Source organism: Microcebus murinus, chromosome 8 (genome assembly GCF_040939455.1).
Source record: "Microcebus murinus isolate Inina chromosome 8, M.murinus_Inina_mat1.0, whole genome shotgun sequence".
NCBI lineage: Eukaryota > Metazoa > Chordata > Mammalia > Primates > Cheirogaleidae > Microcebus > Microcebus murinus.
Window position 1 is genome coordinate 79,181,211 of NC_134111.1, and position 23,347 is coordinate 79,204,557.

Genomic DNA, 23,347 nt, shown 5'->3' on the forward strand with positions numbered 1-23,347 from the left:
ATGTTTTTCCTTTTTTTCTAATTTGGTTGACACCCTTGTAATTTTTATTTTTTATTTTATTTTTTCCTTCCCGAGCTTTGCAACCTTCCTTTTCATCATCTTTTATTATGTTTCTTTGAGCTCCTTTAAAAAAAAGAGGTTATTTCTATGATTTCTTTGAGGCCATAGAATTTGAACATGTCCTCTGTGCATGTCCTCTTCATCTCCACTGGGCTTTGCTACTTTCCTTCTTTCTTTTCTTCATTGGTATCTCTGCCTAGCCCTGTTCTCTTCTTTTTCACTGTGGTTCATCCATGCATGGGGACAGCTGTTTGCTGAAGCAGAGTGTGGGGAACGGGGCCAGTGGGGACAGGGAGGGAGGAATGAGTCAGGGCTACGCAGCAGCTCGTTTGGGGTTTGTTGCTTTGGTCACTCTTCAGCAGTCTAATGTTCTCCTCCATGTCATGGGGGGTGGTGGTGCATGTCTCACTGGGGGCCCGATCGAGCCAGTGGAGTCAAAGTGGGGCCTCCTTGGAGCTCTGTGTGGTGAGCAGGTGTTTGAACTTTCACCCTCCTTTACATCACCTCTGAAAGGTCCTCTGACCTGTTCCAATTTTGGGGAGGTGTGTGTTGCTTCAGATTTCACAGTATTTAGCTTTAGGAACTTGAAATTAGGGTCTTTTCTTTTTATAGGGAATGTGCAGTTGTTTTTTGTTCCTTTTTTTTTTTATTCCTTTGTTGTTTATGAGGAGCTTAACTTTGTAAGAAATCTGAACACGAAAAAATTAATGATAGAAATTAATTCAGAAAACGAGTCTAAGCTGAAGACAAAAAATGAGAGGGAGGGAAACATTTCCAATCCTTGGGAAGTATTTTGACCATTATGTGTTTCTCTTAGTTATACTACAGTGGCAGTAGCCTTGGATGTCTCAGCAGCAATGAAGGTATATTAACTAGGATCGTTCACTGAGTTATCCAACACCAGGTGGAGATGACTGGGATTTGGGGTATTTAGAAGGTAGTTTCAATGGTACCTGTGGTGAAACTCAGGTATTAATAACTCTAGGACATGATGTAACACCTAGAGTTTTCAGACAAAGGAGCTAAAGAGAACTGATATCCACAAGCTTACTACCTGAGGTTAAGGGTTAAAAACTGAGAGCTACTTTAAATTTTCTAAACAAGCTATTTCATATCCTCTTAAAGGATGAGCAAACTGAAATTCCTTTCTAGCTAAGAATTATAGGAATGATTAGGCATGAGGCAGTGAAAAAGGGGAAAAAAGCCTCATTAAGCTATTACTTCACTCATCCTTTCTGATTTTGGATGGCAGTTTAATGAGGGTATTTAAATTAATAGCCGTTTCAAAAATGTCCTCTTAGATTTTAGATATTATAGTCATCTGAAAAGGCTATTAAGTGCCATTACATGGCCTCCGGATTTAAAAATTATGTATAAAAGTAGAGCAATTTATAATTCTGATCTGACCCCTTGAGCATGCATGTGAAAACTCTCCTAGAGCAACCCGTTTCATAATTATTGGATGTTCTCAAAATTCTAACACTGTAATACATTGTCTTTGATGGAAAAATACGAAATCTGAGAAAGACTTTATTTTGTTGAGCAAAAAACATGTGAAAATGACTTGAACTGTATAACATGAGTATATAGGCATACCTTGTTTCGTTGTGCTTCACTTAATTGTGCTTTGCAGAATTTGTACTTTTTATAATTGAAAGTTTTTGGAACCCTGAAAGTCTGACAGCACCCTTCTTCTAACATCATGTGCTCACTTCATTGTCTCTGTGTCACATTTTGGTAATTCTTGCAACATTTCAAACTTTTTCAGTGTTATTATATCTGTTATGGTGATCCTTAATCAGTTACCTTTGATGTTAATATTGTAATTGTTTTGGGCACCATGAAACTGCACCTATAGAATACAGTTAACTTTATGGATAAATGTCTGTATGTTCTGACTATTTCACCATCTGGCTCTTACCAAGTCTTTATTCTCAGGGCTCCCCATTCCCTGAGACACAACAATATTGAAATTAGAACAGTTAATAACCCTATTTAAGCAAAAGGAAGAGTCACATGTCTCTCACTTTAAATCAAAAGCTGGAAATGATTAAGCTTGGTGAGGAAGGCATGTCAAAAGCTGAGATTTGGCTTATGCCAAATGCTTAGTCAAGTTGTGAATGCAAAAGAAAAGTTCTTGAAGAAAATTAAAAATGCTACTCTAATGAGCACATGAATGATAAGAAAGTAAAACAGCTTTATTGCTGCTATGGAGAAAGTTTTAGTGATCTGGATAGAAGATCAAACTCTGTTGCCCAGGCTGGGCTGCTGTGGCACAGTCAATAGCTCTCAGTAACCTCAAATTCCTGGGCTTAAACAATCCTCCCACCTTAGCCTCCCAATTAGCTGGGACTACAGGCTATGTTGCCCTGGCTGGTCTAAAACTCCTGGCCTCAAGGAATCCTCCCACCTTGGTCGCCCAAAGCACTGGGATTATAGGCAGGAGCCACTGTGGCTGGCCTTTGTATTTTTTAAAACAAATTTTAAGTTTGTAGATTCTTCTAGGGAAGGATATACGATAATATCTCTTTCCATTTTATTTTGAAACCAGTTTTGCCATGGTATCATTGTGAGGTTTGCTCAACATTGTACTACACATAGTCTTCATTTCTCTGGGTCCTTGCATGGAAAACCAGCGTGAGGAAGGATCCTGTTTGTCTTGCCTGTTAATCTTCTTCTCCTTCAGCCCTCTAGTTTGAGAGTTCACTAGTTTGGTAATAAAGTCAGATGTAGTTCAGATCCTGTCTCGTCTGTTATTTTGTGAAAGTTCTAAAATTTAATTTTCCATACTTTGGTATGGAAAGTCCTCCAAGAACAACTTTTTTCTTTCTAAGTTTTACTCTTTTTATAGAAATGGACTCCTACATGAACGCTGTAGTCTAAAAGTGGCCTAATAGATCTGCTATTTTTAGAGAAGGAGAAAGTTGCCTTTTGTTCTCTCTGTGCTTTTCGCCTCCCACATGTTCTTTAGAGTTTTTTCCCTTCTGGTCTTAGCATAGTGACAGCTTTCTAATTCCAGAGGTTTCTTCCTTGGACTGTTTCTGGCTCAATTTGTCTCGTATTCAAAATTTTTAATGCCAGAATTGAATTAGGTTCTTCTGTTTCTATTATCTATAGATATTTTAGGTTTCTTTTCCTTTAATTTATTAATATCACGAAATATACTTAAAGGAAAATACATTCGTACAGTTTAAAGAAGAATAATAAAATGCATATTCACGTATACCCACCATCCAGGTTGAGAAATAGAACATTACTAGTGTCTTAGAAGCTCTCTGTTTGTCCCTCTCTGTCACCTGTCCTCCACTCAAGGTAACCTTTCATCCTGAAGCTTATGTAGGGGATTTGAGAATTTTTACTGAAAAAAAAGACAAAATGCGATAAAAGTAATAACAATAGAATTTTCAGGAAAAAAATAAAGAAAATGTAGATGCATGTTTATTCCAAGCGCTCTATAAAAGAAAAATTTGTTTAGAATTGAGAGGAGGACTAACACTTGTCTTAGTCTGCTCAAGCTGCTAAAACAAAATATGAGAGACTGGGTGGCTTAAATAGCACATGTCTATTATCTATTTCTCACGGTACTGGAGGCAGATCAAGGCACCAGCAGATTTAGTTACTGGTGGAGATTCTCTTCCTGGCATGCAGATGGCCACCTTCTTGCTGTGTCCTTACATGGGGGGGATGGGGGGGGAGAGAGAGAGAGAGAGACTCTTTTCGTAAATGGATACTAATCCCATCATGAGGACCCCACTCTCTTGACCTCATCTAAACTTAATTACCTCCCGAAGGCCCTACCTCATTATACCATCACATTGGGGGTTAGAGACTTTATATATGAATTTTGAGAGGGCACAGACATTTGGTTCATAATAACACTCTTGATGGCTTTCAACTAATTATGTTGTCTTACTGAAATTAGAATTAGCATAAAAGGAAAGGTTCAGACATATGTAATGTAAACATTCAGTGGGCTGACACGCAACACACCCTGTCTGATGTTATGAAGAGTCATTGGAAATTTCCTATTTTGGTCTATCAGTTTGAGGGCAAACAACTTCTGACTTCATTTCCTCCTGATCTTTGAGACTATATATCCGCAGCATTTCCTTTCCTTACTAATTGTGATAGATAGCTCATTAAAAAATCACACAGGCACAACACATACACCCCCACACACAGTCCTTTCGTGAAGCTCTGGCTGAAATACCAACAAGGACTGCTCTTAAAGTGAGCTTGCTGTCACTTCTCCCCTCCTCCTTCATTCTGCTTTTAGCCACATGTTCCCAGTCTTCATGGGCTGCCTGCCTGGGATTGACTTTTGCCTTCACAGATACCTTATCTATAAAAGATAGAAAATAGCCTGAATCTCAAAGTCTTCTTGCTATTTCAGGCCCCTTATTGCTTATCTGGGGGGCTGAGCTCTGCCTATAGGACCCCCAAGTTCCTGTGGATTCTTCTGTCTGGAGTGTGATGTGCCATCTTGTCTTTTGTTTTCTCTGAGTTTGTTGACTTGTTGAGTCATCTTCGACACACATTACTCTGGGTAGGTGACTGTACCAAGAACTGAGGCTGCAATGCAGTACCCGCCCTTTCTATGGGGTGGTAGTTGGGAGAATCTTACTTGTTTATCTAGTGTTCAATGGCTGGTATGCTCTCTAACCCCTAAAGGTATTTCAGTTCCTGAATATTCTCTTGACTCAGAGTTTTGACTCTGAAAGCTTCTGCATTTGTCCTGGAGTGGTCCACTTTGTTTTTTACCCCATCACGAGTTACCAGCCTTGCTATGGCTTTCCCGGTTCATCCCGGTTCAATCAGTTCATCTAGGATTTTTCTCTTTTCCCAACATCTCCAATCCTAACCACTCATGGTCTTGAAACTTATATTGATAGTAAATTCACCACTATGGATCACATACAGTTAATGGTATTTAGAATTTCTACCAGGGTTCTAAAAATGTCTGGTTTTAAGATTAAATTAAAAATAGTCCCACCTAAATAGAATAGTCTCTCCTTTTTTCTGTGTCAGTCTCTCTGGGATTTGGCTGCTTCTGGAATCTTATAAAGGTTTTGCTTTTGATCCATACATTGTGAGGCACTTTGTGAATATGTGTACAATTCTCTAAATGGACTTAAAATTTTAAGATGATTGAATGAGTTGTCTGGTTGGAGGAAAAATGCCCATTTATAAAAATTGTCTTAAAGCTCTGATTTACAGATCTGTTGCTCTCCATTTTCTACCACCACTGATTTGATTTGATTTGATTACTGTCACATCATATGTAAGCATAGAAGGAATGAGTGTGCCTATAAGTTATTTAAAATGATTTTATGACATATATTTAGAGAATCAAGTACAAATAGTTAATGATCTCTGAATAGCTTTTGAAAGATAAAAATTCAGTTTTAGTATTATGCAAAATATCTAGACTCTATAATTAGACTGGAGTAGATTAATTATCCACCTCTAATCATTATTTTATACATGCCTTTCATAGAGACATCAATTGTCATCTAATTTGCTTATTATTAGATACTTTTGCAGGATGAGTACTTATTTTTCCCTGTCATGTTTGGTTTTTAGTGTCTTTATGATAAAAAGCATGTTAATATGACTGTAGGGTTTTTGATTTATTTTAGTTACAATTAAGTAATGGTTTTGTAATTGTGTTGTCTGATTTTCAACAGAGCACTTAAATAGGTTGGTGTTAATACAAATGTAGCATTAGCAGATCTGGATCATTAGCTCTCAGATTAGTTTCTCTGTGAAAGAATTTTGATTATCATTAATCTGTAGAAAGAGTGTATCAGTTCTTGGAAATTGAGGTGTTTTCTTTTGGTTGAGGTACACAGAAATATGTAGAATTAGAAAAAAATTTAAGGAGCTCTTTTCAGTATGTAGGTAGCACGAATGGAACTGTTCTTTCAGGACCTTCTGGAAAAAGATTGGCCTGAAGTCATCCCCGTATACCAATAGCCGATTATTTGTCAAAGCACGTACCAAACAGATGGAATGTGTGTGTTCACAAACCCCAACTTCCAGCTTAGAAGAGGTATATATTTAGGGTAGGGGATGATGACAGTCCTACTCAGATTTACTCTTTTAGATTTGGAGGTTTTCTTAGAGATTTTATACTTTTTTTTTTTTTTTTGGTAAGGGAGAAAACTAGTTCCACGATGTTAAGGACTTCTCTGAGATCTCAGAGATAGTTAGCCCCTGGGTGCCCGTTTAGTTCAGCCATTCTTCCATGACTGAGGAATGACAGTGCGCAAAATGAAGAAAGCCTTGCTCGCCCTCTCACAAACTGGACTGAATCTGAAAGCCCACACCAGTTGGGAGAATTCCCCTTTCCAAGGAAGCTGCACACAAATAATAGTTTTTCCAATAAATTCTATAATTTTCAAAAGTCTGTTATTTTGTTATTATTTTGAAATGGTTGATAATTTGGAAAAATGAAAATTCTCTTTGGTTAAAGAAATTGGTTGTGCTTTAGGTGAATCATGACTTTTAAAGGAAGGCCCAGTGATTAATTTTTTGGATTCCATGAAATATGCTCAGAAGATGAGATTGTTTGAAGGTTGTTTTTCTAAGTAGTAATTTAAAAAATAGGTGCTATTTTGTATGATAGTACGATAGTAATTTTGTACTTGCATGAAGAAACTTTAAAAAGTCCTCCTTCTTCCTTTCTTTTTCTCTTTTCCTTTTTTTTTTTTTGGTAGATTGTACTCTTATCTGGCATAATATTTGATATTACTGCAGTAGTATGTTTCTAATTCCTACATTGTGACAATTTCTTAAGCATATCTACTATTTAAGAAGAACTACGATTATCATCTCTAAACATCTCTGTGTTATGTATATGAAGGGGGTACCATGATTACACAGAATGTTGTTTTCTGTATAATACAGAGAAATCTAGACTGACAGTTTCAAATGCCTTTTCCTTTATGGCTGTACAGACTGTCCCTACTCCTTCTCTTGGGGACTTGCTCAGCAGAGGCCTTGTGTCTCAGATCAGCCAGCAGACTCACATGTGGCAGTGCAGGAGAAATCAAGGGTTAAGTTCCTCCTGGTAGGGCAAAAAGAGAGGAAGAGAGCACACAAAAGACAATTGTGGTTGTTCATCAAAATCTTACCCTTCCTTTATTAAAACAGCGTAACATTTCCAAGTACCTATTAGCATTTCTATGACAAATTTTAGGACAAACATAACTTACGGTAAAAAAATTTAAAGAAATGGAAACATTTATGTAAAAATTAACCTTTGTTAATCATTTCTTTAATTCTCATCTTCTTTATTTTTCTCATTCAGTCTTCTCAGCCGTTAATTGAATGAGTGAAGGAAAGTTAAAACTGCAGGTTTTCATATGTGGAAAGGCTGCTTCTTAGTGTCCTTGCTGGTCTCTTGCCTGTCTCTCCTGCTGCTAACATTAATTACTTTGCTGATGGCTCTAATTGACCCAGTAAAAGAACCTTATCTAAGTTTAGCCCTTCCTAGGCCTGAAGTCTTTGCACTTGCTGCGGACACAGAATGCACCACTTGCTTTCAGCCTTTACAAATGGCCTTCCGAGATCTGAGTTCCTGGTCCTAGGGTGCCCTTTCCTTTCAAGTTCTAACTCCAGGCTTAAGGCTGTGTACTGTCTGGTTCTAAACCTGCCTTTTTGACACCATTGCTCCTTATCATCTATGCCCCAGCCGAATTGGACTTTTAGCTTTTTCCTTGAATATGCCTCCCTGCTTTTCCTGTCCCCTGTGTGTGTGTGTATGTGTAAATATTGGTCCCTGTCTATAGGATCTGCTCTTTTCTGCTCATATTTGCCTGTCCAAATTGTGTCGTGGAACCCACCTGAGCCCTGCTTCTTCACTGAAGAGTTCCTGATTGTATTAGTTGAAATTGATATTCTCCCTGGGCGCTGCTTGATGCCTTGTTTGTTATTTCTGTTATTACACTACGTTTTAGCTATGAGATTATAGTCACCTTGAGGGCGGAAATGCGTTTTGTTACTTTTTCTGTTCTTGCTCGCTCCCTCCAGCAGGAACAGCCTGCAGGTGTTCAGGGAAGGGCCATCTCATTGGGTTGAGGTGACACAGAGGCAGCCTGCAGGTGCTGCTTGCTACGTGGTGGGCAGTGGTTTTGTGAATGTCTGTGGTTCCTTGACTCTCTGGGGCCTTATATTAATTAATAATTAAGTAATTCCCTTATTAAAGGAGATGTGCTTCTCTTCCTTTAAAAAAATACATCTTTTGTTGTGGTTTCTTATTAAAAGGGTAAAATATATTCATTATAAAAAATTTAGGAATTATATTATAGGTAAACAAAAGAAAGAAAATAAAAAGTGTTGAAAGTTCAACAGGAAGCCATAGCTCATGGTCACATTTTGGTATATATCTTTTCAGACATTTTCTATATGTGAATATACACATAACATACATACATAATATACAACATACTTTTAAAAAATTACCAAAATATTTTCTCCTTTGTTTTTTTCCATTGGATGTTGTGAACATATTTCCAAGTATCTGTAAAAGCACAGAGAAAAATCTACTCTGATCTACATGGTATGTGTGTATTTGCTTTTGTCTAGTCATTTCCTTAGGAACTTCTGATAAGTAGAACTTGTGGATTAAAGGGTGAACATGCTTTCGGGGCTATTGATACCTGTTGCCAAATTGCCCTCTGGAATGCCAGTTTTTTTACATCCTTGCCAGCACTGGCTACTGTCATTCATTTTTATTTTCTAAGTTGATAGGGGAAGATGGTTTCTTACATTATTTTAATTTACAGGTCTTTTATTGCTAGTCGTATTTTGTATATTCTATTTTGTGAATGTGCCTTTTGTCCACTTTTCTATTGGGTTCTTTGTTTTTATTTAGTTTTAGTTTTCAAGGGCTTCTTATGTTAAGGATAGTAACCCTTTGTTTTTGATGTATTTTGCAAATGTTTTTTCTCTGTCTTGAAATTTTTTTTTTTTTTTTTTTTGAGACAGAGTCTCACTTTGTTGCCCAGGCTAGAGTGAGTGCCGTGGCGTCAGCCTAGCTCACAGCAACCTCAAACTCCTGGGCTCAAGCGATCCTCCTGCCTCAGCCTCCCCAAGTAGCTGGGACTACAGGCATGCGCCACCATGCCTGGCTAATTTTTTATATATATGTTAGTTGGCCAATTAATTTCTTTGTATTTATAATAGAGACGGGGTCTCGCTCTTGCTCAGGCTGATTTCGAACTCCTGACCTCGAGCAATCCGCCCGCCTCAGCCTCCCAGAGAGCTAGGATTACAGGCGTGAGCCACCGCGCCCGGCTAAAAATTTTTTTTTATTATTCATGGAAGTTTAAATTTTTTAAATAGTATTATCTATGTTTATTTTTATGACTTCTTAAGAAGCTTATTCTCTTTAATATTCAGCTGTATTTTATAATAAATTTATGAATTTATTTTAAAACATATGTGCCTTTAATGCATATGTCATTCATTTAGTTAAGATGTAATTTAGAGATCTTATTTTCTTTCCTCAAAAGTTTAGTCGCTTGTCTCAACCATATTTATCCTTTGTTCTCTTCTTTACAGATTTAAAATGCCATTATTATTATATATTAAGTTTTTGGTAGGAACTTGAATCTTTTTCTGGACTTTCTGTTCTGCCCTTTGGGCCATCTGTCTAATTAGGCCAGTGTTCTGTACCTTCAGTTACTATGGTGGTACTATAAGGTCCTTTTTGTTACTTCTTTTTTTTGGAAAAGTGTTTGGACTGGTCTTAAGCATTTTTTTAAAGATGAATTTTAGAATTGTTTTATTAAGAAAAAAACTTTCCAAGATTTTGTTTGAAGTTATATTAAAACTATAGAGTGGGCTTAGAGTAATAGACATCATTATAATATTGAATGTTCCCACAGAGAATCAGAGACTATGATTCAGTCAGTCATGACTTCTTTTATGTTTCTCAGTAAGGATTCTCAGTTTACTTTATATACACATTTCTTCATGTTTATTTAAACCCAAGTTTATTCTTAGATTATTTATATATACGTATGCATATGTATGTGTGTATATATATCTCCATATACAGTAAACATATATGTGGACATATATTTTTTATATATTATATATGTGTGTGTATATATCCACCACAGATATACATATATATAAAGTTTGTTGTTGTTGTTGTTGTTAGTAGAAACTTTTCCCTCCAAATTATTTCTATTATTATTTCTATTTTTGCTGGTGCACATAGAAATGCATTTTATTTTTGCATATTTCTCTTGTAACCAGCCACCTTACTTAACTCTTATTATTTCTGATCATTTTTCCATTGTTTTTTTTTTTTTTATTCTTTTGACCATTTCATACGTATCTGGGAACAACAGAACCCGTATGAATGAATGTGCAGTTTTTTGGTACAGACTGAAAAATGAAAGAAGTAGCAAGTTCTTTTCTAGAATGTGGCAAGAACTGGACTTGGAAGAGAGTTGTTTCTTCTGTACATGGTTACTAGAAGACAAGGTTGTTAATGGATATTTATCCATTCTCTACAATTTCACTTGTGTAATATTTGGTTGATAGTTGTGTTAATAAATATTGGGTGTATCAGAAAAGAACCTGGATTAGCAATACTCAACAAACTATAATAATCATGATTAGCTTTGAAATTTGTACATCATAGCATTTCAGTCATATGTAACTGTGTTCAAAAGACATGTAATCTTTGTTTGGATTCAGTTTCCCCTGTGTTTAAATTTTTATTTGTTTCATCACATATGGGGGTACAACTAAATTGTGAAAGTAACCATGATTCTGTCATAAAGGGATCTCAAAATTATTGGAATACTTGCAGAAGTACTGGTAGCCACAACTAAAAATGTGTTAACCACTACATATGGTCTGGTTTTAAGTGAGGGGAAAGAAATTAAACATCTTATATTTTTATTTAGTTAAATATTTTTCTTATGATGCCACCTCCTCGGAAGGGAACACTCATTGGTTCTTATTCACTGAGCAAGCCTTCTGAGTGGGGTTCTCAGTTTTTTTTTAACTCCTTAAGTCCATTCTTTATTTCTCTCCTGACTCTTCCTTTCTTCACTCTGCTATTAACTTGCAGCCCTGCCTATGTTTTTTGCCCTCATTATATAAACTAGGGTTTTCTAAACTGTATTATGGTTCATGGGACTATTACCTGAGATGTAGGAGTACCTACACATTGAAGTTTCTGCTGTGATCTCCCATGTGGCTTAGGAACTCATTAAATTCCTGTTGTGACCTCAAAGAAGCTTAAAGCTCTACATCCCGTTCGTGTTAGGGATGTTCTGCGCCTGCAGCTCTGTTCCTATGAAGTATGCCCACACTCCCCAGCCTTCACTTAGCATGCCATCTTTGTCTGACTTAACACAAAGTCTCTATTCAACCTATAATTATTTTCACCCACTTAACATATCATTGCTATACTCTTAAATCCCAACCTGTTCATGTCTACAATCTTTTACCATAGCTTAGAAGTCTTATTGTATTGTTTACATTCAAAGGAATATATATATTTTCTAGCTGAAACAACTTTTGGTATAAAAACTATTTTAGGTGGTAGGAGCCTAAATTTTTTTTTTTTAAACTTTGGAAAAGTTGAGATTGAAAAATTGTTTTACATTTTAAGTCTGTTGTTTTCAAAAAGAAAGGCAATATAACAGAAGCATAATCATAGGTTACAAGCTTATGTATGTATGAATGTACTGAGTGTAAATTCTGTGTCTGTCTTCATTACTACTTAGTAATTATCTGATGAATTAAAAATATCGTATGTGTATAAAAGGAAGAAAAAAAAAGAGAGAAGCTTCTAAAGAGAAGAGGTAGTGGGCTTGGTCCTTCACTGTATATGTTCTCATGTACTGGGCCTTATAAAGTCAAGGGTCTCCACAGTGACAGCACTGGTTGTCATTAATTAAATGGATGACTGTGGGGCATGTGGGAAGGGGTGGCAGGAGACTTCTTGGATGAATCTGTCCAGGGCCAAATGGACTTAGTCAGGGTTTCTAGTACTGAGAAGTTAAGTACTGTCAAGCAGAGGATAATCAGATGACTGAATTTGCATTATGAAAATGGACATCCATGGAGCTCCTTTTCTAGATATCATTTAATTTTTTCACTCTTTGACTTCTGTTCCAGTTGTAATTTGAACACATGTGGAAGTAACTTACATGTTTTACTGCTGACAGTTGAAATAGGATATGTGTGTTAATCTTTACTTAAGAACAAAGATGTCGTGTGGCCAAGAGCATGGCTGGTCACTACTTGACAAGTCCAGTGTCTTACCATGAATGTTGGCTCATAGCTTCCTTACTCCCACATCTCAGACTGCTGGCCCCTCTCCCCTAGATCTACCTACTGATGTTATCACAGAGAGAGAGAATCTAAGGTACCTACTCAAGGCCTTTCTAACACAGTGGCCATATGAAACGTAATCACAGACCCCAAAAGGAATCTAACTTAGGTTAGACACGTGACTCTCAAACACAAAGACTCCAACAAATATATTTACATTATATATATATTTGTTTGCATATAAATATATGTATATTTATAGGCCAAACCTTCCTAAGGCAAATCTCTCTCTTCATGTGAATTTGGAATGCTTTAATATACTAGCAGCTCCATTTGTATGTTTATTTGCTGATGATTATGAAATTCTTTAAATATAAACTTCTGAAAGAATTTCTTGTGATAAATCCTGAAATTAGGATAGTTTAGATGTTTTAGTAACAAACATGAAATCTGAGACTATAAAACTTTATCTCTTCTCCACCTTATGGTCTAATACAAGAGTAGTGGCTCTTTTAGGCCATTCTTCTCCAAATCATGATGTAGTGAACTAGGCTGCATCCATCTCTTAGTGATGCCATCTGGAGCATTTGCCTTCCAGGGCTGCCATGGAAGAGAGAGCTTGGATAATCCTATTGGGATTTTAATGGTCACACTAGAGAGACAGAATCACTTTCCCCATCCCTCATTAGCCATAATCCATTCTCTTAGCCCTACCCTAACCACTGGGGATTCTGTGAAGAGTGCTCATACCATGCCAGGAAGGGAAGAATGAAATGGCATTTGGTGGATACACAGCATTATTTCTGTTACAGTCCCCTTCATTGACCTGATTCTTGGCTCATTTGTCAAGTTTGAATTTAAAAGCCTTACCATTCTCCTGCTCTTACAATTTGGTGTCTTGAAGGTACTTATCATTCATATTTTGAGTAATATCATATTTAATTTGATTATAGAGTTCCTGTTCCTTTTACTACTTTGGTGGTGCAGATCCACCATGAAGGTGCAGAGTGTGTAGGTTCAAGAGTTTCCATGTTCCAGTCCGTCAACTCTCCTCCCCCTAGCTTTGAACTTCCATCCTGCATTTATCCATTTACTTCCAAAGGTCACCCCTCTTTCACCAGATAACCTGTATGAGAAGTATGTGAGTAGCCATAGTATATAGATTTTTTGTAACTTAAATGATTGAAAAAAGATGATTATTTTAGAATTTAGGATTTTCAGAATCTGCCTTTAATCAGTTCCCACAAGCTATTAGACTCTTCAGAACCAAATACCCCATTGGCTGATCAACAAAGTAAAATGCCAATTTTTGTTTGGGTCCACAGTTGCTAAATAGATGAGTATTGGCATTTCAGAGCATTCTCTTTCCAGCAGACAATTCTACTAGGGAAACTACAGAGAACAGAGGTAGAGGAAAGGACTTAGAAAACATCTGCAACAGGGATTTCAGTCTTGCAGAGATATAGATTATCTGTGCCTTCTTGGCTGGGTGGGGCTGGAGAGATACTCCTGCACAATCAATTGTTCGGTGCTTCCTTTTCAGTGTTATTTGTCCATCACCAAAAATTTCATTTCAATGTTACTTCAAGGCTTTTATAATTAATTGGATTACATTTCAGTTGGCATTAATTCATTTTCAAGGAGATTACGAGGATATTTTCTAGTAAAATGATCAGTCTTGCACATTTGCGCTGATTTTGCTTAGTTTCAACTTCAGAGGGTTGCATTCTTCATCTCCTCTTCCCAGTACGTGGTATAGGCCTGGCATATAGCTGGTGTTGGTAGATGTTTGCTCACTCAGCAAATATTGATTAAGGGCCTGCTATGCACTAGGCATTATGGCAGGTGGGGACACCCTGCAGTGAGTGGAAGAAGCAGTTTCAAGGGAGGGCTTGTTGTGGTCAGACAGAAGGAAAGATTGGAGCAGATGGGAAGTCGTGCTATTTATAGGAGCTGGAAGACGGGTACGGGAGGAGGGGCGCATGGCGCCGTGTTTGTCTCTGTGCTTGTCACAGGCTCCCTGAAAAGTAGCTGTTTTTCTTCCTTAAGACTCTAAAATGCAGGAGATACTAGAAATAGGTATGTCCCTGGGAGAAAGAGGCCCTTTAAAAGGGGGAAATGAGATAATTAAAGTGACCTTTATCAGATTTGACAATAATGGTTAGAATGCTATTATCTGCCCTTGTAATTACAGGCAAAAGTAGCGATCTAAAATAACTTTGTTTCCAACTCTTAGGCATGCTCCAGTGATTGTGTGGTTGAAAATTTTGAAAATAATGAATTACCTCTGGGGAGATGTAATCATTAACAGAATACAGTTAGGGAAACCTCTCTGCCTCTTGGTGTTATAGAAGCTTTCCTCAGAGCAATGTTAACCATCAACGACCCTGTTTGTGTAATATTCACAGTGCTGGTAGCTGACTTAATTAGCAATGAAAGAAGTTTCTGCACCCTGTCAGATATTCCCATGTATATAGTGTTAAGCATTGTCATTACTTTTACTATTACTTAGATTTTTTTTATATATATTAGATTTTTAAAAGGAAATGAGTAGACATTCCATAATTTAGTTTCAGTGTAGACTCATCAGTTGATACACATTTGCTTTCAATAGGAAAACATGTCTAAAGTATAAGCATCTGCTTTATTTTTATGTTGGATAGATTGTCATTTGGGGCACACAGGAATCCATGCTGGCCACACACATGGGGCTCCCAGTTACTCTGTTGACTGGCGCTAAGCACCCCTTTTCTAGTGCTCATCACTGTGTTATTTTAGAGTGTGTCTGATGCAGCTCTCAAGATGATGCAGAATCATTGAATCTTCCCATTCTTCAGCTAAAGTAGTGTCAAGGAAAGCCTGCTATTAGGCAGAATTATAGAAAATCAGAAATGTTAGAGCAAGAAGGAACCTGAGGAATCTTCTGTTCCAGCCCTTCATTTTGTGTAGGAGGAAATAAAGACCTAAATTTAGGGCGTACAACTGGCTCAGAGTGGGACCTGTTCCTGTATCCTCAGTTACCATTTGGATTAAATGAGTTAATACCTTTATAACCATCAGAACGGTGCCCAGGATGTAGTGAGTGGCCAATAAATGCAAGTTATCACTTGTTATCATCATTCTTGGTGACAGAGCCCAAACAGGAACCCAGATGTCCTAACAGTCTGATGCTCTTTAGGAGGTACCTTTTGTATTTCCATGTTGTATAGGGAGAAACATGTTTTAAGAAGGTGAGTTAAAATAAAAATAGTGACAGCCACAGTGCTTATTATTGTGCACTTAGTGCTGATTTCTGGACGAAGTACTGCATATTCATGGCTTCCTACAATCCTCACAATGTCCCATGAGAGTCACACTCTTGCCTATCTCTGTTTGACACGTGAATATGGTCTCACCAGTAGTGAGAGGCTGGACTAGGTTTTAAACCCTGGTCTGACTTCAGAGGCTGTTCTTTTTTCTTTCTTTTTTTTTTTTTTGAGGCCGAGTCTCCGTCTGTTGCCCTGGCTAGAGTGCGGTGGCATCATCGTAGCTCACTGCAACCTCAAACTCCTAGTCTCAAGTGATCCTCCTGCTTCAGTCTCCTGAGTAGCTGGGACTACAGGCATGCACCATGACTAATTTTTTTATTTTTAGTAGAGATGGGGGTCTCACTCTTGTTCAGGCTAGTCTCAAACTCCTGAGCTCAAGTAATCCTCCCACCTTGCTTTCTCAGAGTGCTAGGATTATAAGCACAAGCCACCGTACCTGGCCCAGAGTGTGTTCTTAACCGTTATTTTATACCGGGAGTTGGCAACCTATGACCCACAGGTCAAATCTGGCCATACTTACTTTTGTATAATCTGCAAGCTAAAATAAAAAAATATATATCTTGTATATTTTTAAATGGCTGAAAAAAATAAAAAAGGATAACATTTTGCAATACATGGGAAAATTATGTGAAATTCTCATTTCAATGTCCATAGAGTTTTATTGGAAAACAGCCACACTTGTTTGTTTACATATTGCTTGACGCTGCTTTTGTGACACCACAGCAGAGTTGATTAGTTGTAGTAGAGACCATGTGACCTGCAAAACCTTAAATATTTACTATTTGGCCTTTATAAAAAAAAATTGTAGACTCTTGTTCTATACTATTCCTCAGTGATTATATTTTATGAAATTCCAATTATTTAGAGTACAATTGTCTGATTTTTTAATAGGATCTGTTTCCTCCTGTTACTTGCCTTTTGGTTTGTTCTGTGTTAATTAACATATCAATTAGATGCAGAATAGCATGTATAAAGTTCACCTGTAAATTTTTTTGTCTATATCTTGCCTTTTTTTTAACAGACCGGGGGATGATTTGTTCCACACTTTTCATGCGTGGATTTGCTGAGTTGGAACTGGGATTTTCAGCCCGATAACTTCTCAACAAATATCTATAGGTGGTTCATTACAAATACTGCCCAGGAGGCCATGACATTGCTCAGGATTTATAACTGTCCAAGTAACAGTTGACATATTTGTAATTTCATGTTTTCTAGCTTTTGAAGTTTATGCCACAGATTAAGAACGTTCATGTATTATTCTTAGTAGTCGTCAGTTCTTGCCTTAGTTCTGGCCGACGTGGGAGACTGTTGATGATTACCTGTTACTGTTCTAACTGTGGACCGCAGCCATTTGTGGTTTGCATGCTGCTCCTGTTCATTTATTGAGCCGGTTATTTTTAAACCTCCTTGTGTCTTAGATGCAGAAATCACTCTATTTTCTTTCCTTTGTAGTGGTTTGTTGTCTTCTGATTATGTGGAAATTCACTACGAAAATGGGAAACCACAGTACTCTAAGGTACGGTCACTACTGTCTGGAAATGCTATAGTAAAGTATACTTCTCATGGGACTGAGCAGTACACTGCATGATTTTGATATCTATCTCAATAAAATCACCTGTCCTCTTACACAGTGGTGCTATTTTTAGTGAGGACAAATTTATGAAAACTTACAAATGTTTGAGATAACATTAGAGATTCTGTATATTCGGGACCATTAAGAGATATTTATTTTTCTAGTTATACATATAATACATTATGTAATGATATAAAGAACTATATGGTTCCCTATCAGCCCCTTAAAGTAGTAGATAAGGAAGGACCAGGCTCAAGGTCATCAAATGTGAATTAGAAGATTGGGGGGGGGGAGTTACTACAATGACTGTTTACCAAGAAGGGCAGAGGACAGTTGGGGGAAGTAAGATTTAGGGAATAGTTTTCTTCTTAACCTTCACAACAGTGAGGTAGATGTTGTCATTCTTGTTGTACAACAGAAGAAAGTGAGGCAGAGAGAGGGCAAATAAACCTGCTCAAGGCTACCAAGCATTGTGATATAAAGGTAATTGGATTTCCTTCAGTGGGAGACTAACTTTTCTGCTCTTTGTGGAGGGTCATTAAAGAGCAAGTGGATTTAAATTAAAGCAAGAGAGAGACTATTTGTATGCAAGAAACACAGTGATCTCCATCAAGGTGCAAATCCCTGGAATGGCTTCACAAAGCAACTCTGAGTTTTAGGAAGTCAACAGAGTGCCATTGAGCCTGAGCAGTACCCACAGATACCAGGGGCATGGGAGAGGAAACAGGGAAACAAACAAAGTGGGGAAACAGCACTGGATTTTTTTTTTTCTAGATTGCCAACAAGTGTTAGCATAAAAGTGGCACCTTTCATATGTAGATTTGCTAAGTTGGAACTGGGATTTTCAGCCCAATAGCCTCTCAACAAATATTTATAGGTGGTTCATTGCAAATACTGCCCAGGAGGCCATGACATTGCTCAGGATTTATAACTGTCCAAGTAACAGTTGACATATTTATAATTTCATGTTTTCTAGCTTTTGAAGTTTATGCCACAGATTAAGAACATTCATGTATTATTCTTAGTAGTCGTCAGTTCTTGCCTTAGGTTGCATCTTGGGGGTTGGTGACTCTCCCTAAAAGTTAATGCTGTGGGAAGTGAGCAGAAATGCTAAATCAAGTGCAGGATCGAACTTCCTGGCATTTGTACAAGCCAAAGCTTCTGTCAGCTGTGCCAAGCCCCTGAGCACTGTGGATGCTGAATCATGAGCCTGGAGTAGACAAGATTGCATGGAACTTTATAGACTCAGCAAATGAGCCACCTTTTCAGGACGCAGTAACCTGATCCAAATTTCTCACTAAGAAGCTTGGTCAATTTTTTTTTTTAAGAAGCAGAATAGCAAATTGGCCTCCAGAGGTCATTTGAGGTCCCAGAAGGAGTCTTTATTATTAATAAGACACTTCAAATCTCCTATCTGTTGTAACTAAAACTTAAAACAAAAACTATTTCAACTCTGGCAAAGGAAGTTGTGTTCACTGCAGTTTATTTTTGTGTTCACTGTTTTTCTCTCACATATGACCCATTTTCTCCAAACAGCTCCTATATCCAAACTTACTTGCTTCATAGATAATGAATGAACATCTGTTTTGTATGTGTCTTTATTTATACATACACCCAAAAAATCCAGGATGACATGGTGCATGCACACTGCCTTGTAGCACGATTTAAAATATCTAACAATATTATAAATAATTTCTCATGTATTAAATAATTTTCTAAGCCTTTATTTTTAAAAACTAGATAATATTCTTTCTAATTCATTTATTATAATTTTTTTTTTTTTTTTTTTTGAGACAGAGTCTCACTCTGTTGCCTGGGCTAGAGTGCTATGGCATCAGCCTACCTCACAGCAACCTCAAACTCCTGGGCTCAAGCAATCCTACTGCCTCAGCCTCTGAGTAGCTGGGACTACAGGCATATGCCACCATGCCTGGCTAATTTTTTTTATTATATTTTTAGTTGGCCAATTAATTTCTTTCTATTTTTAGTAGAGATGGGGTCTGGCCCTTGTTCAGGCTGGTCTCGAGCTCCTGACCTTGAGCAATCTGCCTGCCTTGGCCTCCCACACTGCTAGGATTATAGGCGTGAGCCGCCATGCCCAGCCTATAATTTGTTTTAAAATCCCATAATAATAGACATTTAAATTGTTTCCAGTGTTTCACTGTACAAATAACTCTAAGGCAAGGCCTTCCAAATACATTTTGCATATATCTTTTCTTTTAATTTTTTTATTTTGCATGCATCTTTAAAAAAATTTTTTTTTATTTTGCATATATCTTTAATAGTTGCTTAAGGATTAATTCTGAGAATGGAATTTTTGGGGTCAAAGAATTAGTATCTTTTTAAAAGGCTTTTGGTACTTATACCAAATATTGTTAACAGTTTTTCTTTCTGAAAGTTTGTGTAAACTCACACCTCCACCACCATTACATACATAATTTTAAAGCATTTTTAATAAACTTCATGAAGATTGCCTTCCATATTATTTAAGAAAATCTTTGTATAGAAATACCAGAAAAAGAAATTAATATATAAGAATGGCTAGGTTAAACTTGTGTTTACACATTGTGCAAGCTTTCTTCCAAAGATCTCAAACTATTTAGACAAAAGTACATACACACAAAGCATGCATACACACACACAGAGTCACACACACAATATTATTCACATGACCAGAGAAGAACAGCCTATTTGGTTATGAAGTTAAGTATAAATGCAGACATGGGCAATATTCTACAAATTAGCTGCAAACAAAATGATGAACCCACATGTTGAAAAGAGGATTGTGTAGGTTTTCCCACTTCACCACTACTAAGCCCCTTGCTTGTGCCCACTTCTTGCTAAGAAGAGGTTAATATCTTGGCTTTTACTCTTATTAGACAGAAGTGGTTTAAAAGGGCTTCTTTCCATGTGAAGCAAATATAGGAACTAGAGGTAAAAAATTATGTATGTATGTAATATAGGTGCTAGGTACCAGTGGATGCAGAAGGAAGATATTTTGTTCTGTACCAGACAGAGCGATAGCTTTTATTAGAGTTCCTTCTAATGCTTTGCACATAGTATACAATAAAACAACTTTGTTGATTTTTTAAAACTAATTTTAAAAGTAACTTATTTATTTTTCTCTTTTATTTAAACAAATTTTGGGGGGATATAATTTACATATCATAAAGTATACAATTAAATTGTTTTTAGTATATTTACAGAATTTCGCATCCATCAACATAATCTAGTTTTAGTATATGTGCTGCCGAAGCAAGCACAACATAATCTAATTTTAGAACATTTTCATCACCGCACAAAGAAACCCCCCACCTATTAACAGTTGCTCCCAGCCTCTCTCTCACCAGCTTTGTAAGTAATCACTAGTCTACTTTCTGTCTCTATAGTTTGCCTATTCTGGACATAAAATATAACATGTGGGCTTTTGTGAATGGTTTCTTTTTTTTTCTAGTTTTATTGAGGTATAATTGAAAAATAGGAATTATATATATATTTAAGTTATACAACTTAAATTGTATGTATAGGAATTGTATATATTTAAATTGTACAAAACAACATGTTTTGATAGCTGTATACATTGTGAAATTATCACCATGCTCAAGCTAATTAATACATGCATCACCTCACATGGTTATCTTTTTTTTTTTTGTAATGAAAACATTTAAGATCTACCTTCTTAGGAAATTTCAAGTACTGTATATAATAGCAGTATTGTTAACTGTAGTCACTGTGCTATACATTAGGTCTCCTGAACTCATTTATCTTGCATAACTGAAACTTTGTATCCTTTGGCCAACATCTCATTTTCCCCTCCTGGCAACCTCCACTCTACTCTCTGCTTCAATGAGTTTGACTATTTTAGATTACTCATGTAAATGAGATCATGCACTATTTGTCTTTCTGTGCCTATCTTACTTCACTTAGCATAATGTCCTCCAGGTTCAACTATGTTGTTGCTGGATTTTCTGGGTGTTTTTATAAGGCTGAATATTCCATTGTGTATATATGCCCTATGTTTTCTTTTTTTTTTTTTTTTTTTTTTTTTTTTTTTTTAATTATTTTTTTTTTATTTTGGCATATTATGGGGGTACAGATTTTAAGGTTTCAATAAATGCCCATTTCCCCCCCTCCCCCGAAAAGTCTGAGTCTCCATCATGACCATCCCCCAGATGGTGCACATCTCACTCACTATGTATGTATATACCCGCCCCCCTCCCCCCTCCCACCTGCCCAATACCCTATTACTGTAGCACCTATGTGTCCACTTAGGTGCTACTCAGTTAATACCAGTTTGCTGGAGAATATATCTGGTGCTTGTTTTTCCATTCTTGGGATACTTCACTTAGTAGTATGGGTTCCAGCTCTAACCAGGAAAATATAAGGTGTGCTATATCACCATTGTTTCTTAGAGCTGAATAGTACTCCATGGTGTACATATACCACATTTTATTAATCCATTCTTGGATTGATGGGCACTTGGGCTGTTTCCACAGCCTTGCAATTATGAATTGTGCTGCTATAAACATTCGAGTGCAGGTGTCTTTTTTGTAGAGTGTCACTGGATCATTTGGGTAGATGCCCAGCAATGGGATTGCTGGATCAAATGGTAGATTCACTTGTATCGCTTGAAGGTATCTCCATATTGCTTTCCACAGAGGTTGAACTAGTTTGCAGTCCCACCAGCAGTGTAGGAGTGTTCCTCTCTCTCCGCAACCACGCCAGCATTTATTGTTTGGAGATTTTTTGATAAAGGCCATTCTCACTGGGGTTAAGTGATATCTCATTGTGGTTTTGATTTGCATTTCCCTGATGATTAGAGATGTTGAGCATTTCTTCATATGTTTGTTGGCCATTCTTCTGTCTTCTTTAGAAAAATTTCTGTTCAAGTCCTTTGCCCACTTTTTAATGGGGTTATTTGATTTTTTCTTCCTAATTTTCGTGAGTTCTAAGTATATTCTAGTTATCAGTCCCTTATCGGATGCATAGGATGCAAAAATTTTCTCCCATTCTGTAGGTTGTCTGTTTACTTTCATGACTATTTCTTTGGCTGTGCAGAAGCTTTGTAGTTTGATCATGTCCCATTTATTTATTTTTGTTGCTGCTGTGATTGCCTTTGGGGACTTCTTCATAAACTCTTTGCCCAGGCCGATGTCTAGGAGAGTGTTTCCAACTTTTTCCTCTAGAGTTCTAATAGTTTCATATCTTAGGTTTAAGTCTGTTATCCAGCGTGAGTTGGTTTTTGTGAGAGGTGAAAGGTGTGGGTCCTGTTTTAGCCTTCTACAGGTGGCTATCCAGTTTTCCCAGCACCATTTATTGAAGAGGGATTCTTTTCCCCAGCGTATGTTTTTGTCTGCTTTGTCAAAGATGAGACGGCTATATGAGGATGGTTTTATATCAGGATTCTCACATCTGTTCCACTGGTCAATATTCCTGTTTTTGTGCCAATACCATATTGTTTTAATTACTACAGCTTTGTAGTATAGTTTAATATCTGGCATATTAATGCCTCCCATTTTGTTTTTGTTGCCTGGAATTGCTCTTGATATTCGGGGTCTTCTTTGGTTCCATACGAAGCGTAAAATTATTTTTTCTATATCTGTGAAGAATGCTGATGGGATTTTAATAGGTATTGCATTGAATCTGTAGATCAGTTTGGGTAGTATAGACATTTTGACGATATTGAGTCTGCCGATCCACGAGCATGGTATGGATTTCCATCTGTTTACATCCTCTGCTATTTCCTTCCTCAGTGTTTCATAGTTCTCCCTGTAGAGGTCTTTTACCTCTTTGGTTAAATATATTCCTAGGTACTTTAATTTCTTTGTTGCTATTGTGAAGGGAATTGAGTCTTTGATTTGGTTCTCAATTAGATTGTTGTTGGCGTATATGAATGCCTCTGATTTCTGTGTATTAATTTTGTATCCTGAGACTTTACTAAATTCATTGATCAGTTCCAGGAGTTTCTTGGTTGAATCCTTGGGGTTTTCTAGATACAATATCATATCATCAGCAAACAGTGAAAGTTTGATCTCTTCTGCCCCTATTTGGATACCTTTGATTCCATTTTCCTGTCTGATTGCTGTAGCCAAGACTTCCA

General features: G+C 37.0%; 1 protein-coding gene across 2 annotated transcripts in view; it reads left to right on the forward strand.

Annotated features, from left to right (window-relative positions):
* ADAM23 (ADAM metallopeptidase domain 23) overlaps positions 1-23,347 on the forward strand; it is a 153,848-nt gene that overhangs the window by 52,992 nt on the left and 77,509 nt on the right. For both annotated transcript variants that reach the window (XM_012738876.2, XM_076005871.1), the window contains exon 4: positions 17,127-17,190. In XM_012738876.2, coding sequence (XP_012594330.1) covers positions 17,127-17,190 — 64 coding nt within the window. The remainder of the gene's footprint in view (positions 1-17,126; positions 17,191-23,347) is intronic.